At 36.6% G+C, this 15,603-nt stretch overlaps 2 protein-coding genes across 2 annotated transcripts; both read right to left on the bottom strand.

Moving 5' to 3' along the window:
- Positions 1-1,799: 1,799 nt before the first annotated feature.
- Positions 1,800-8,350, bottom strand: LOC107683415 (sterol 26-hydroxylase, mitochondrial-like). The gene is made up of 9 exons (XM_016479502.1): positions 7,809-8,350; positions 6,481-6,671; positions 5,580-5,779; positions 5,017-5,214; positions 4,435-4,598; positions 4,111-4,277; positions 3,366-3,447; positions 3,040-3,243; positions 1,800-2,597 (listed from the first exon to the last, which is right to left on the bottom strand). Exons 1-9 carry the CDS (start codon positions 8,031-8,033, stop codon positions 2,442-2,444), a joined length of 1,587 nt encoding a protein of 528 aa, XP_016334988.1. The 5' UTR covers positions 8,034-8,350; the 3' UTR covers positions 1,800-2,441.
- A 1,127-nt stretch (positions 8,351-9,477) lies between these two features.
- LOC107683512 (ELL-associated factor 2-like) lies at positions 9,478-13,179 on the bottom strand. Its single transcript, XM_016479607.1, has 7 exons — positions 13,120-13,179; positions 12,937-13,040; positions 12,170-12,264; positions 11,939-12,075; positions 11,668-11,831; positions 10,519-10,746; positions 9,478-10,432 (listed from the first exon to the last, which is right to left on the bottom strand). The coding sequence occupies exons 2-7, from the start codon at positions 13,037-13,039 to the stop codon at positions 10,383-10,385; spliced, it is 777 nt and encodes a 258-aa protein (XP_016335093.1). The 5' UTR covers position 13,040; positions 13,120-13,179; the 3' UTR covers positions 9,478-10,382.
- Positions 13,180-15,603: the final 2,424 nt, after the last annotated feature.

The raw sequence follows: 15,603 nt of genomic DNA, 5'->3' as shown, positions 1-15,603 counted from the left end.
TTAAACTGCTGTTAACTCACATCATTATATACAAATAAATCCCAAACACCATATAGAATAAAAACTTTCTAAAATTCTTTAAGTATGAGGATTTTAGAGTTTGCCTGTATTCTTTCTTTAAAATAACTTTTGGGATAGTTCACCCAAAAATGTAAATTCTGTCATCATTTACTCACCCTCAAGTTATTCCAAACCTCTATGACTTACATTTTTCTCCACAAAAGAAGATATTTTGAAGAATTTTGGTGACCACACAGTTGCTGGTAGCCATTGAATGGCTTCCATAGTATGGAACTATGACTATGGAAGTCAATGGGGACCTTATTAATGTTTGTTAACAAAAGCAGGAGTATAATAATGGCTATACTGATAGGCCTATATGTATCAGTGCATCACGGATTGTGATTTGTTTATTTAAAGGAGTCATATGATGCGATTTCTATTTTTCCTTTTCTTTAGTGTGTTATGTAGCTATTTGTGCATGTATAAGATCTGCAGAGTTACAAAGCTCAAAGTCTCCCACAAAAGGATTTATTCTGTCTAAAAGAGAAGGCTGATCCAGACCAGGCTAAAACGCCTCATTCAAACACGCCCCCCCATCTCTAGTCATGATGTGGAAATATTTGCGTAATGCCACCCAAATGTGCAGGTAAAGAAAGAAGGCGTGGTTTCAGGAGCAGTAGTGTTGATGCAGCCATGTCAGGGAGACGCTGTGTATTTCTGTGCAAAAGCACTTTATTTGGCCTTCCGAAAGTAGATGCAATGAGGAATCATTGGTTAAGATTTATTTACAACAGAACAGCACAACCCAGATGTTCGAATTTGTGCAACGCATTTTATGGACGACAGTTTTGTGAACCTAGGCGAGTAGCCTACAAGGCTGGCTGTGCAAAGGCTATATAAACAAAAAAGGTCAATTCCGACTTTGCAGATGTAAGTACGTTTTCTTAATAGTTTTAAGTATTTGTTATTGACTGTTCAAATGCGGAGTTTTGCGCATCGTGTGTGAGTGCGTGGGGGGGGGGGGGGGGGGGGGAGCTGAAGCTCGCGATTATGGTAAGGGGCGTTACATTTCCGACGAGTGCTTGCGGTGTTCGGCCAATCACAATGCACTGGGTCAGATGGCCAATCAGAGCATACTGTGCTTGTCGGAAGGAGGGGCTTTGTAGAAAACGAAGCGTTTGAGAGAGGCGGGGCATAGAGGACCTATAATAATGTACAGTATTTGAAAAATAATGTGTTTTTTAACATTAAAGCATGTCAACATATCCTGTTACACCAAATACACAACATAATGATCTTTAAAATAGCATCATATGACCCCTTTAAATGTAAGCTACCTGAAACGACGGTTTCCTACCGCTTTCTAGTGCATTTAGTTTGATCCAACACTACCATCTGCTGGATATAATTGGTAAATCAGGTAAATTGGGAAAATATGAAAATGCTGTATAAATAGTGTATGCTAAAAATGTATTTTTATTTATTTTATTGAAAGATTAAGAAATCAAAAGGTGAATCATCTGCAGAATAAACTTTTAGAGAGAAGGAGAATGCAAATGGGTGATGGGCTTGCAAAATCTATTTCATGGTGAATTTATTTGAAAGGTTGGGATAGAAAAAAGGAAAACATTTTAAAAATCATGCAAATTCACTGACACATTCCATATTAACTTTCTTATAGATCGTTTTTATGACATTAATTTAATCAGCGCTTAGACCTGTGCAATGCCTAGGTAGGCTAAGTGTCAAACTCTATTTTTTTGTTGACGTAAAAGTGGAACAAAAACAGAAATATGTAAAAGCTGGAATATTTCTATTTATTGCAATTACAATTCTCACCCACATGGGAGCATCATTGGAATTTGCATTCATATTGAAACTGAACTAGAGAGAAGGATTTCATTGAAACTGGACAGGTGTTGCAACGTGGTCAGTTATTATCAATATTATTCTTACTATATTCTCACCAGCAAGGACAATGCAACCTGAAAATAGATTGTATTTAAATTGTAATATTAATTTCCTCTAAAAATAAAAAACATAATTAAAAAAATGAAGGTGCATTCACAAAAGAAAATAAGTTGACATTATTTGTAAAAGATCTAAAAACCATCACATCTGACACTAATATTAATTCATTACATTAATTACAAAGACATTAATTCACATGCAATTAAAACAAAACTATTTTCACAATGTAATGTCAAAAATGAATACATTTACAGTATACTGTATAATAGGTATTTATAACAGCAAAATAAGTGTAAGTGTTATTATAAATAAAAATGCCTTAAAAAAGGCAACAGTCAAGCAATGTAATTTAGTAAGCACTTTGTGTCCACAGGGCTACGCATTGTAGTTATATTTTTCAATTTTATAAGTCATAAAACATGTAAACATTATCTAGAAGCAAATTGCTTTGAGAAGTGCACAGTTATTTATACAGAAGCATTTGCTTTGACTGGCTCCTCTTGCTCCTTTTGCCTATCAATAAACTGCAGGTCAATGGATGTGGCAGGGACCAGCAGAGTTCGTGTGATCGGCTTCACAGTGTTTCCTGAAGGGTCTGGACGCACTTCATAATGTTTAATTAACTGAAAAAGGTAAAAAAATAAAAATGAAGGCATATTGACCTTAACATGCAAGTTTAATGTTTATCACAGGAAACATGCTGAATACATGAATCTTAGTTACTCATTGATAAGCAGAACTATCTCTGTAATAGTAGAGGAGGTTGGACCAAAGGTGAAGGACTGAAGATTAGGCAAGGATCCAAAACTAACACAACAAAATGGGTCAGGAAAATCACTGGTGACATGGATGGGTTCAACATTCATGGAATGACCTAAATAGTTTTATACTATTTAAACTCATCAAAATTTCTGTTTATTTAAAAGCAGAACCTGAATCCAGATTTTCAATGTGGCCTCAGACTTCTGAGCCTCACTGTACAGTTTATAAAACCTCAAATCTGGGAGGTACAAGAACTTCTTTTCATTTCGTATTAACAGAAACATCTGTGAAATGTGTTCTTACCCGGGACAAGAGGAGGTACATCTCCAGTTCAGCCACTCTGCGGCCCAGGCAGGCGCGGATGCCAAAGCCAAACGGCACAGACCCGAAGGGATGCTGGTTTAACTGCTTCTCCCCCCGGATCCAGCGCTGAGGGAGGAAGGCAGAAGGATTGGGAAACACCTTCTCATCGTAGGACACTGCAAAGTGGCAGAGGTGGAAAAGAGTCTGGAAAACACAGAATACACAGCGCTGATCAGTTTGGACATCTATTTACTGGTACCAAATTGAATGTACATCAGATTCCAGCTGTATTTGTTTCTGGAATGGCAGTTTGTAGTTCAGCTTACATTTTTAGGGAAGAGGTGGCCACCCACCACTATTTCTCTTTCAGCAACGACACGAGCATTCCCAGGAACCACCGGATATAAACTGAGAGAACACGTTTGGAGGATTAATCTAGCAAGCTAACACAACACTGTTTTCATTACTTTGACACGCTTTTAATGAAATAGTTAACCCAAAAATGAATATTTACTAAAAATGTACTCACCCTCAAGGCCATCCAAACTGTAGATAAGTTTTTTTTCTTCATCAGAACATACAGTATTTTGAGAAATTTAGCATTGCATCACTTGCTCACCAGTGGATCCTCGGCAGTGAATGGGTGCCGTCAGAATGAGGGTCCAAACAGCTGATAAAAACATCACAATAATCCACAAGTAATCCACATGACTCCCGCCCATGAATTAATGTTAATATGACATTTATGTTCTTCTTATGTTGACGTTTTTAGTTTCAAACCACTGCTTCCAGCTAAAATATGAGTCCTTTATTCATAATACTGCTTTCTTCAATTTCTCCACTGATTGACTAGAGCTGTGTTGATTACTTGTGATGCTTTTATCAGCCTCTCATTCTGAAGGCACCCATTCACTGCAGAGGATCCAAAACCTGTTCCGATGAAGAAACAAACTCATCTATCCCATCTTCGACGGCCTGAGGGTGAGTGCATTTTAAGCAATTTTTGGGTGAACTATCCCTTTAAATATGTTTATAACACAGTATAACTGAGAGATACAGAAGATACTATACCGAAGAGTCTCTCTAACGATGGCCTTTAGCAATGGCATCCTGGTAATGTCTTCACTGCAGGGCACTTTGTCACCCGGGCAGACACTGATAATCTCCTCATACAGCTTCTGCTGGATCTCTTGCTCCCGTGCCAAGTGATAAAGCGCCCAGGAAACAGTGTTTGATGTCTAAAATAAGCATGCATCAAAAATGCAGAATCTCAAATACGTTGCAAATACTAGTGATGCTTATTTATTGCTTATTTATTTATCTTAGTTTTAAATCAAATGTTGTAAATGGCAAGATAAGTAATGCATTGCCTCCATAAGGAGTGAAGATACTTACAGTGTCAACTCCTGCCAGCAGAAGCTCTGTAATGCTTCCCAAAACCTCAGTGAAGGACATCTGTTCACTGATCAGGAGGTGTGTGAGATACTCGCCCTCCACTGGCTGCCCATATTTCACCCTTTCCTGAATCTCTGCCATCTTCTTCTGCACTAGTTCATCCGCTGTGCAAAAAACAACAACAAAAAAAACAGCATTTTTGAAGATGACTGGCATTCTGTTACCTAATGAGTATAGTTTGAATAGAGACACTCTACACTACTGTTCAAATGTTTGGGGTTTGGAAAAGCATTTGTGCTGCTTAATATTTTTGTGGAATGTGATTTTTTCAGGGTTCTTTGATGAATAGAAAGTTAAAAAGAACAGCAACATTATAAATGTCTTTACTGTCACTTTTGATCAATATTATGTATCTTTGCTGAATAAAAATATTAATTTACTTTTTTTTTTTAAACTTACCAATCCCAAACTTTTGAACAGTCGTGCAAATAAACATGACAACAATAAAAACATTTTTATTCATAACAATAATTGTATTTGATTTTTTTATCTTTTAAACATGACAATAATAGTAATACTTACCAACTTTGAACAAATGGTCCCAAACAGCCACGAAATGCTTCCAAAAAGGCATGTAGGTCCAGAGAGATTTGGGAAACGGGATCACGATGGGAGAAAGACGGAACATTTCCCCAACAGAGAAGATAAACTTCTGTGTTTCTTCAGGAACCACTTCATTCAGACACCCCATACGAGTTTCAAACAACACTGAGCATATTCCTTATGAAGGAAAGACAACAAAAAATTATAGTGTTGTGTATGTGTGAGTGTGTGTGTGTGTGTGTGTGTGTGTGTGTGCGATAGTAAAAACTACACCTAAAATCAAAATTACACAGGAACAAAATAACGCAATAATATAAGTACACAATTTTATCTTTAGTCAACTGCAGATGACTAGAAGCTATGAACTTGCCAAGGCCAATGCTCTTTATAGGATGGCCTCTGTTATCTAATGCATGCATGTGTGGCATTGACCCTCTGTACTCACCTGACTCATTAAAACTGCTAATATGAATGCCTGGGAATGACTTTATGGCATAATTCAATATATTGAGCATGAAATTACTCAATATGTTATAGCCTACCTTCAAAGGCAAACTTGTACAGTTCTCCTGCCACATCATACACCATAAGGTCATTGCCTTTTGTTGTCCTAAGCTTTGCCACCTTCTCAATAAAGTCGCTCACCACACCATTAATGGCACTGGTGTAGGAGGACACATGTTTGGGCTTCAGCATGCGAGGATTCAGGATGCTTCTAATGCGCTGCCACTCCGCTCCCATTCTGAAACGGGACAATAAATGCATTATAAGTACTGTCATTTCTGTCAGCATAACTACTTTCTCATACATCTTTGCATAATTTGCTAACATAAAAAAGTGGACATTTTATATTCAAAATATGTTCCGAACATTGCTTATGTGGTAAAACTGATCAAATTCATGCAGTGTTCTCATGGTCAGTTTATAGTTGACCTCTGAACACTGAATGAGTAAGCCCTCATTTTTTTCATTTATGTTTGGAGGTTATGGTACCTCACATCCAGTTTTCCCACAAACACTTGCATTTATCGTCTGCCTCAGTTGTCATCCTTCACACAGATTTCAATGCAATTTCATTGTTCACTGTAAGATCTCAAAAACAATTCCCTATTTATTCCCACTAAAATGGGTTTAGCATACAAATTCCATTAATTTTTTTCTTGAATTAGGTTTTGGTTTACTGTTCAACGGACACAACAATGTGTGTCTTCAGTCATGTTTTCATTTTGTACTTTACTCACTTTCTAAGCAATCAATTGCAAGCTCCTCAATGCATGTTCAGACGTGCACTACATTTGTGGCTTCATAACATCTGCAGATGTTTTTATGTATACTTTTGCAGCAGCTGACAGCATTATGGTTGCACAATATGAGTGCAATGAATGCATTTAAATAACAGAGGAATACTTTGCCAATAATACTGGGGTCTCCAGTGTTATTTACTCTGTCAGGGGTCCATAAGCATGATTCCGGAGTTTTCGGTAGCCTCTCCAGTGGGGCATGTCAGTACGGATGGGATGGCGACCCTCTTGCCGTAGAACCTGTTCTATGAGGTCTGCATTGGCCACATTAACAACAACCAGTGGTCCATATTTGGACCTCCAAAGGGGGCTGTAGATTTTGCTGTGCTCTATCTGCATTAATTACACATTTTAGTTTAAATAAAGATTCATGTTACATATTATCATTATTAACTTGCAAATATTATTTATTCTGAAGCAATATTCTCACCAGTTTTCTATCAGCTGTGACATATAAATGTGCGTGTTTTTTATATTTTATCCAAGGGCTTTTTTTTAACCTTTATAGAGGGCATTTTCCCACTACATTAATACTTTCATTTCAAATTCTTATTTGATCTATAAATTCAATTATAATAATGTTATCTATACGTTATCAAATTAAATCATTTACACTGAAAAATACAACTGCATTAAATAATATTATGAGATTATTTTAAATATTTTTTTGAATATACAAACAAGAAATGATGGTGGAAATGATACTTTTAAACTAAATTAAAACGCCAGTAGGTGCCAGTAGTGAGCGTTTAATGAGTGAGTCACTGAGTTGTTAATTCAAGCGATTAGTTCAAACGGCAGATTCATCAGATGTTTATGCATAGGCTAATGAAACTTTGATTCAACCGATTCGTTCAAAACACGGAATCATTCAGCAATGAATCGGCGGTTGCTGTGAGATGCGCTTTGGTTCCGCCTAAAATGTAAGTGACCTAATAGTATTTGCTTATTGACCCGTTTATAGAACTATTAAACCGTCGTAATGGTTAAAACGTTGTGTGTTGTTGCCTAACTAACTGTATTTTAAATATAAAAACTTTCCATTTTGAATGTTTACCTCAGGATGCTCAGTTTCTTAGTGTTTTGATTTCTCCTGGAGAGGCTGCGTGAGCCTCGCCTCAGCAGCGCAACCTTATTCCGTCAAATGCATTATATAACGTTACAGTAGCTATATCCACTATTCGCCACTTACTCTAAAGGTAATGAAATTAGAATAATACTTGCGTTTTGGTATTTTTTGTTTCTGATGTTTTAAGCATGTTACTTGTCTTGCGTTAATGAAGCGTTAATGTAGAGCCCTGGAGTCTATGTGGCGGGGCTCAGCCCCAATTTAAACCCTATATATATATATATATATATATAAATAAAAAACAAAGATATAAAAACCCAACATAACTTTCCCGGGAGGAATGAAGACAATCATTTGGATATTAAAAGTGTTCTTTACTGAACCTTCTTATGAATCTTTACCTGCATTTGATGTGTAGTTTGAAAATAACCTTTCCCAAAGAGCCAGTATAATGATGTCAGAAAGCTAGGACCATCCAAGTCGTCCATGGTTTTTTGTTTATCACCACCTATTAATGTAACGTTACTGGTTGTCCGAGTGCAGAATACCGATGTCAGGCATTTTATTCCTCCGTAGTCCTGCTTGCATACAAATGATCCAGTTCTCAGCATTGAATTGGAAGACATGTCTAATCTCGCAGTCCACAGCACAGTCTGTACAATAGTCCTGTTAGAGCAGTGTGCTTCCTTGTAATGGCAGTCTGTGCCAAGAGCGACTCTTCACCTGCAAATGAACTTGAGTCAACTCGCTTGTTATCGAGGCGGGTAACTGTTCCTGTTGAGATTCCGTGAAAGTCGCCAGTGTTACTACCACTACAAACATTTACCTTCACGGCAACCATTGTTTCTGCCAAAATACAACTGTTACTACTATAAAATCATAATAATCAACCATTTAAGTATGTAATCTTGCGGCGTATTACAGTAATTTCAAGCGAATGTACACTACCGATCAAAAGTTTGGGATCAGTAAAGACTTTTGAATATTTTTGTAAAAAGTCTCTAATGCTCATCAAGGCTGCATTTATTTGATGTCTTCAGTGTCACATGATCCTTCTGAGATCGTTCTAATATGCAGATTTGGAATAGAATGTTCAAATTAATAGTATTTATTTGCAATAGGAATATATTGTGCAACAATAATATGTAAAACACTTCATTATCACTTGATCAATTTAATGCGTCCTTTTGGTTACAACGTTTGCGCTTTTCACAGAACAAATTTAACAAAAGAGTTTCTGTTCACTGAATGTTACAAGTCACAAAACGGGTCGTAAGAACTAGATGTTTTCAAACTGCGTTTCAGCTTTATCTATTGAATTCACCATGGTCAAACTAGATATTTTACTCTATTTTTTTTCATGTTAAAGGCATTGGCCTTTTTTTGGTGTTGCTACAGAAATACCGTTTTAAAATAAGTTATCTAAAAATTAAACACATGAATGAATAAATGTCTCATGGCAAGTGAAATGTAGAAAGATTTTACCTGCTTTTTATAACTCTTTTTATAAACATCTAACAGTGTTTTGGAAAAGAAAGCTATGAAAATCTTCTAAGACATATTTTGATGACAATGAGAAATGATATCAAGTATCCATGGTCATATGGCACACCAATAACTGTGGCATTTTGCTATGACAACTTTTTGTAATAGTGTTAAAAATGAACAACTTCATGTCTCCATGCATTGCACAATAGAGATACTGTTACATGTAAGTACACACACACAAAATTAAAAAAAGAATTTGCATACACACTTGCTCAGAGCCATAGTAAGAACACTATTTCAACATCTTCGCTTCAGAAACAACCCAATGCTTGTCAAATAGTCTCTCGAGTCTTCACAGAAAAGATGCATGTCTTACAAACTACTACATAATGTTCAAAAAGATTTACTGTATGTTGAAACCCTCAGTATAATTAGAGCAATGATTCCTATCTCACAAATACTCAATCAGACTTGAACAAGTTAATTATGCCATAACTTGAAGCTCGGTTAACATACTTTGCAGCTCAGATGCTGCTATATAATGATGTGCTGCTATATTGAGACAATAAAATGAAAAACAAATAAACATCACAAAACAAATCTTTATTAGTCTACACACAATTTTAATGATCAAACCTCCCACAGAACTACATTTAACCACATCAGTCAACCCTGCTATAATAATGGCACATCATATTTTGCAATTAGTGCTCAAGAAGGGCTGGCTAAGGACATCCTTTAAGAGTTAAGAGTTAAGAGTTGCTTTTGGGCCTTCCAGAGGCGTACAGTAAGACATACACAACACAGAGACTTCTACCTCTAAATGGAGATCATATTTTAGGGAACCCAAGCAGGAATTTAAAAAAAAATGGGTGTACTTCAATGTAAGAGAATGGGATGGATAGTCAAAATACACCTTATATACAAGGCACAGTTTGTTATGAACAAATGTCTCTGAATCCGCAAAAGAGACAAATTCAAGTATTGCAGGTCGAGTAATGTGTAAATATCTGAGATTGAGCTTGGCATCTTAATGCACTGGTGCTCCTTAAGACTCCTTATAAAATGCCGCTAAATCACTTGTGCTTGAGTATGTTAAGCCTCAAAAAATATAGAGAAAAAAGAAGACCATGGTGATCTTTTTAAACAGCTATTTCACAAACAGATATAATTCTATAACCTCTGGGGAAGTAATTATAGGACATTCCTATAAAAGTAACATCTATGCAGTAGCATTCTCAACAAAATAAATACTTTTTCTTAATTTACTAATACAGCAAAAAAAAAACAAAAAAACCCAGCTATGTGTCCAGTGGCACAGCTTGTGCTGATGCAAGTATTACTAAGAAACTGAGGGAAAGAAAAAAATTCATAACGGAGAAGTTGACAGGGATTTGGATTCAGGTATCACAAAGTTTTAACTAGTAAATGTACTTCCTGAGCACCTGACCCTCTTTCAGCATCAGGTGTCTCACGCGTCTTTGCGGTTAGTCATCGTCACTTTCACTCCCAGACTCACTCAACTGGAGATCATTTTCTGAAATAAATCGAAACGTTAGCATATTAGACACACAAAACAGAATGACAGACCATCCAAAATCACCCAGAAGCCCTGAAACTCACTGAGTGTGTTCATGAAATGCTCGCTGCTTTCCTCCACACGGCTTTGAGATGTGCTGAGGGCAGAGGTGCTCTGAGGGGGAGCTGGGGCCACATTATGTGGGGGGCGATCCTCATCCTCTGAGTCGCTGCTGCTGGAGCTGTCCCCGCTACTGGAGGAGGAACTGTGGGAATCTGAGGAGCTATTGCCACTGCTCATCTGATCCATGACACGTGCCTCGGCCATCAGCTCTACACAAACACATAAAACAAGAAGGACTGCCTAAAGAATTCCAGTACACATGCTTGTACACTACTGTTCAAGGGGCTTGGGTCAGTAAGATTTTAATGTTTTTAATAGAAGTCTCTTATGCTCACAAATGCTGCATTTATTTGATCAATATAGTAAAAACAGTACTATTATGATATACTATTACAATTTAAAATAACTGTTAAATGATTCAAAAATTGGTAACACTTTATTTTACGGTGTCCTTGTTACACCTTACATGTACTTACTATTATAATAACAATAAATTATGCATAATTACATGCTAAGCCAAACCTTAATCCTAACCATATAGCAAGTACATGTAGTTAATTAATATTACTCAGTACTTAAATATATAATTACACTGATTACACAAGGACACCTTAAAATAAAGTGTAACCAAAAAATGATAACTTAAAATGCAATTTATTGCTGGGATGGCAAAGCTGAATTATCAGCAGTCATTACTGCAGTCTTCAGTGTCACATGATCCTTCAGAAATCATTCTAATATGCTGATTTGGTGCTCAATTATTAAAAAAACAATGTTAAAAAATAGTTGTGCTGCTTAATGTTTGTGGAATCATATTTTTCATGATTCTTTTATGAATAGAAAGTTTGAAATGACAGCATTTATTTTTTTTGTAGAAGTCTTTACTGTCATTTTTGATCAATTTAATGTGTTCTTGCAAAATAAGAGTATTAATTTATTGAATTAAAAAAAAAAAATCATACTGACCCTAAACTTTTGAACAGTAATGTACTTTTGTCTATTTTACAATTTCCATAAATGTGTTTGGATTACGGCTCTCTAGTAATCAAGCTGGTGTCCTGCTGATTATACTGACTGAACTGATTAAAACCCTGATTTAAATGTTTCCAGATACTGTCAAGACATACTACCTCGCTCAATATCATCCATGGGAGATGATGGAGACATTTTCTCCTTGGGAGGAGAGCTCTTGGTGCTGGATGGAGCCTTGTTTCCACTGCCGGTCTTCATCTGCTGACTAAGCCTGCTGGTTTGTTGCTCTAGCCGGGACTGAATCTTACTGCTTCCCTCAGCCCTGTAAGGATATGGAAATATGACAGTTTGTTTACTTAAATGCTTTAAAGGAGTATATAATGAAATAAATGATAAATCCATATGACTTGGAACACAAAAGCATTATACCTGGTCTTCTTGACGGCAATGTTGCTGCTGAGTTTCTCCAGACGATACTCTCCTGTGTCATGGTTAACGATGAGAACACATTCTTTCATATAAGGCCTTTTGGAACCTTTAAATACGGTAACAGGTGTCGTGGATCCCTGCAAAGATTGATGGGAAAGAATATTCAGCTTAATCTTCAATGTTACTGTACATACAAGATTTTTTTTGTGGAACTAAGGTTACTGAGCCTACCTCTAAGTTCGGTAGTGTGACTGTAACTTGCTCTCCTTTGCCCACTTCCAGCTCCCCCTCACATGTTGTGTCTATGGAGGCTGGTTTGAAATCATCTATGACCAGGAAGAAAACATTCATATTTCATAATAACTATGTGTGCCATTGCTGACATCAGAAGTAGTGTTGTGCGGCGTGCCAATGTAGAACCTACAGAGGGCGCGTGTTTCCTACTGTAATGGAAAGTCAATAATTTCTCATGAATTAAATGTTCTCCAAGAATTCATTTAAACCACAGCTTTTCAGAGGATAGAAAATGGTGTTCGTTTTGGTAGGATTCCATTTTAAGCACAAAGACAACTGCTTTTTTTATTATTTCCAAATAACAAAAAGCTGGGTTAGCCAGCGGTTAAGGCTAGATGGCATACAGCAAAAACTACTGGGCATGCGCACATCAATATAGCGTAATTTTTCTCACACTGTACAACAATTATTATTTTAGCATTATTGTAAGGGGTAGGTTTAGGGTTGGGGTAGGTGTAACGTTAGACGTTAATAAAACAATCTAATAGGTAGGAAATTCAATTTATCGTTAGCTTCCGGTTTTTGCTGTATCCCTTCTAGCCACAACCGCAAGGTGGAAAAGCACATAGCTGCCTTCTCATATGCCTGTACACATTGTTTGAAAACAACTTATGGTTTCAGTATCAGCGTAAAAAACAGGTCCTTTTTTTCAAAATATAATTTCTTAATGTAAAATGTAAGATAATGTAAAAGATGCCACTTACATCGTACCGTGTGGAATGCACTTTTAGGTTGTTTCTCAAAGGTTTCGCCTAGTTTGAGAACGTGTTCTTGATTGTCAAAGTTTGAATATGCTGTTCCATTCATTCTAATCACAATTTTGTAATCATATGTTACCAATTTTGAACTTTCTGCTTGGTTCGATACGGCAGAAATAGACACCTCACCTCTGGAGTATGGACCCGTTGCTTGCGCTTGCGCTTGCTACGCTGTGATTGGCTGTGTTTGTGGACTTGGTCACGCCTCATTGGAGCTCTTCTTCACTGTAATTGGCTAAGAACACTGTCAGTCAACCCTGACGCAACGTCAGACGGAAGTGTCCATTTTTTAACCCCAACCCATGGGCGCCCTCTAGTGCTCTCTAAGAAAATTGAGACACGCTAGCTTTCCCAAGGCAGACGAACTTAGAGTGGTTACAATCATCCGGGTTTAAATCGTGCTCAAATTGATTTTTATATTGACGCAATATTTACACTGAAGCTGGCAGGCAACTATGGTAAGGGGCATGACATTTCCCGACCAGGCGCCGGGTGCTGCCAATCACATCTGCCATTATTTGCCATTACAGATGGAGACCAGCTGACACTCTTAGATTAGAGGTTCTGCATTTGACCCCAACGACCGATTTGATCTTTTTTTTAACATACTGACAATGGACATTATACCTGTAAATGCACAACATATTCTTGTAAACTTATATAGTTGAATTATAAAGATTGAGACCACATTGAAAATCTGTTTATCAAGTAATCATCATAACATTGATCTTGCAAACGTTTTACAGCACTTTAGAAGTCATGCAAGCTCAAGAAATTCATAACTCTTAATGAAAGAAAACTGTATTAGAAAAAAGTGGCACTGGCAGGTGTTACACATAGACATAGTGGACTCAGAAATGGTGGATAGAGGATGATTGTTCTCCATTAAATGATTGGCTGAGATCAGGACTCCTGTCCACACAGACTGCATTATCTAAGTAATGGTCATCAGGGGAGTCATTACAGGATTGCTGTTCTTTCCTCAGTTGCTTACTGGACAAATAAAGTTGCAGTTAAATTTAATGAGAGCTGACAGCTGTTCTCGATCAGAAAGTTTTGCCGTTTAGTAGTGATGCAATGCAACAAAATAATTTTTTTCAGAAACACAAAATTAAAGTTTCCATTAAACTAAAAACCAAAAAAAAACAAAAAACATGTTTCGATAAAGAATTTGGGTAACTGAACTTAGTATGTTGTTCAGGGTGTTGTGTTCACAGATGATAAACCTGTCATATAAAGATTTTTTGTCAACGAGCATCCACTCAATATTTCAGCCAAACAAATTTTACACATTGCTACTCATCATTTTTGCTCAGGAATCTACACTGCTGACATGTTTACTTGTTGTAGCTTATCCACATTGTATGCATAAAATAAGACAATGACACAGTCATCGGAGAAGCGATGATCAGTGATTGGTCAGTGATTTCAGCCTTAATAACCTTGTTTTTGGCAATAACCTAAAAATTCATATTTGTTTTTTTTCCAAATATTTTTGTTTGCTAAAATTTCGGTGCATCACTACAATTTAGCAAGGTTAAAAAGATGGTTTGGTCGTGTGCATTATGCTGCATCGTGGCATTAAACAAAAACAAAAAATACAGCTTCTCCAAATGAAGGTAGTGAGATAAATAAGATCTAAATTGAAATAAAAGCTAGCTTGCCTATTTCAGTGTTGTGTAGACTATACATCAACATTGTATTTATCTATAGATTCGATTAACGAAAAACACATTAAATGACCTCGACATGCATCATGGTCACTATGAAAACATGACAGGAGAGCTGCAAGGACAGATGAGCTCAGAACTGCTCAGTATGAGTCACTCAGAGCACATTTGCATATCTCCTGTAGCTTACATATAGTATGCCACCTACGTTAAATGTGTTTTATTTAAACAAACTCTTAATGTTCCATAACGGAACTTAGCTAAGATGCAAATGACGTTATATAGCTACTGGTTGTTTTGCCTAGTCAAGTGTGAATGTTCTTTACCACAAGAACAACATCATATCAGTCTGGCCTTGCCCTTGATACAAGGCATGGCGCATTTATCTTGAGAGAGAATAATATGAAATGTTACTAAAACAGTTTCACAACTAGAATAACGAATGACATTATCATATTATGATGTGGATTTTAGAATGATTAAATTACCACAGCATGATGAGGACTAAAGCATCATGATAATGAGGGTGAGATATATGTATATATATATATATATATATATATATATATATATACAGCAACATTTGATACAGCTCTTGTTCAGCCCATATAGCTCTGATATAACACATCTCGTGTGCAGCTCTATGATGAATGTCCTCTCTGCTGTGTTTGTATTGTTTTGTTCTTAAATATAGTCTAGGTCACCTTGTCAGTTGGAAGAACCAATATGTGTTGGGTGGTTAAAGATGTTTTATTTGATTTTGAAAACTGGCTTGTTGTAATTCAAGGATTTTTTTAAAATGACCTTGAGGTAAAATTAAGTGGAAATGTGCACAATGTCAGGAAGGCTGTAATAGGCTTTATTCACTGTTGAGTGTTTATTCAAATGCATTATCTTATTTAGGTGTCTGCACAACCGCTGTGTGTAGAATATGTTATTTTCT

This window comes from Sinocyclocheilus anshuiensis, unplaced genomic scaffold, assembly GCF_001515605.1.
Source record: "Sinocyclocheilus anshuiensis isolate Anshui unplaced genomic scaffold, SAMN03320099.WGS_v1.1 scaffold277, whole genome shotgun sequence".
Lineage (NCBI taxonomy): Eukaryota > Metazoa > Chordata > Actinopteri > Cypriniformes > Cyprinidae > Sinocyclocheilus > Sinocyclocheilus anshuiensis.
The sequence above is the reverse complement of the archived record's forward strand: the minus strand, read 5'-3'. Positions and strand labels throughout refer to the sequence as shown.

Coding starts and splice junctions, on each gene's coding strand:
- LOC107683415 (XM_016479502.1), bottom strand. CDS start 8,033: ATGTCTTCCAATTCAATGCTGAGAACTGGATCATTTGTATGCAAGCAG. Junction 5,780..6,480: donor GCTTATGGACCCCTGACAGA/GTAAATAACACT, acceptor GTCCCGTTTCAG/AATGGGAGCGGAGTGGCAGC. Junction 2,598..3,039: donor TGTACCTCCTCTTGTCCCGG/GTAAGAACACAT, acceptor TACCTTTTTCAG/TTAATTAAACATTATGAAGT.
- LOC107683512 (XM_016479607.1), bottom strand. CDS start 13,039: ATGAATGGAACAGCATATTCAAACTTTGACAATCAAGAACACGTTCTC. Junction 12,076..12,169: donor TCACACTACCGAACTTAGAG/GTAGGCTCAGTA, acceptor CAATCTTTGCAG/GGATCCACGACACCTGTTAC. Junction 11,832..11,938: donor ATTGCCGTCAAGAAGACCAG/GTATAATGCTTT, acceptor ATATCCTTACAG/GGCTGAGGGAAGCAGTAAGA.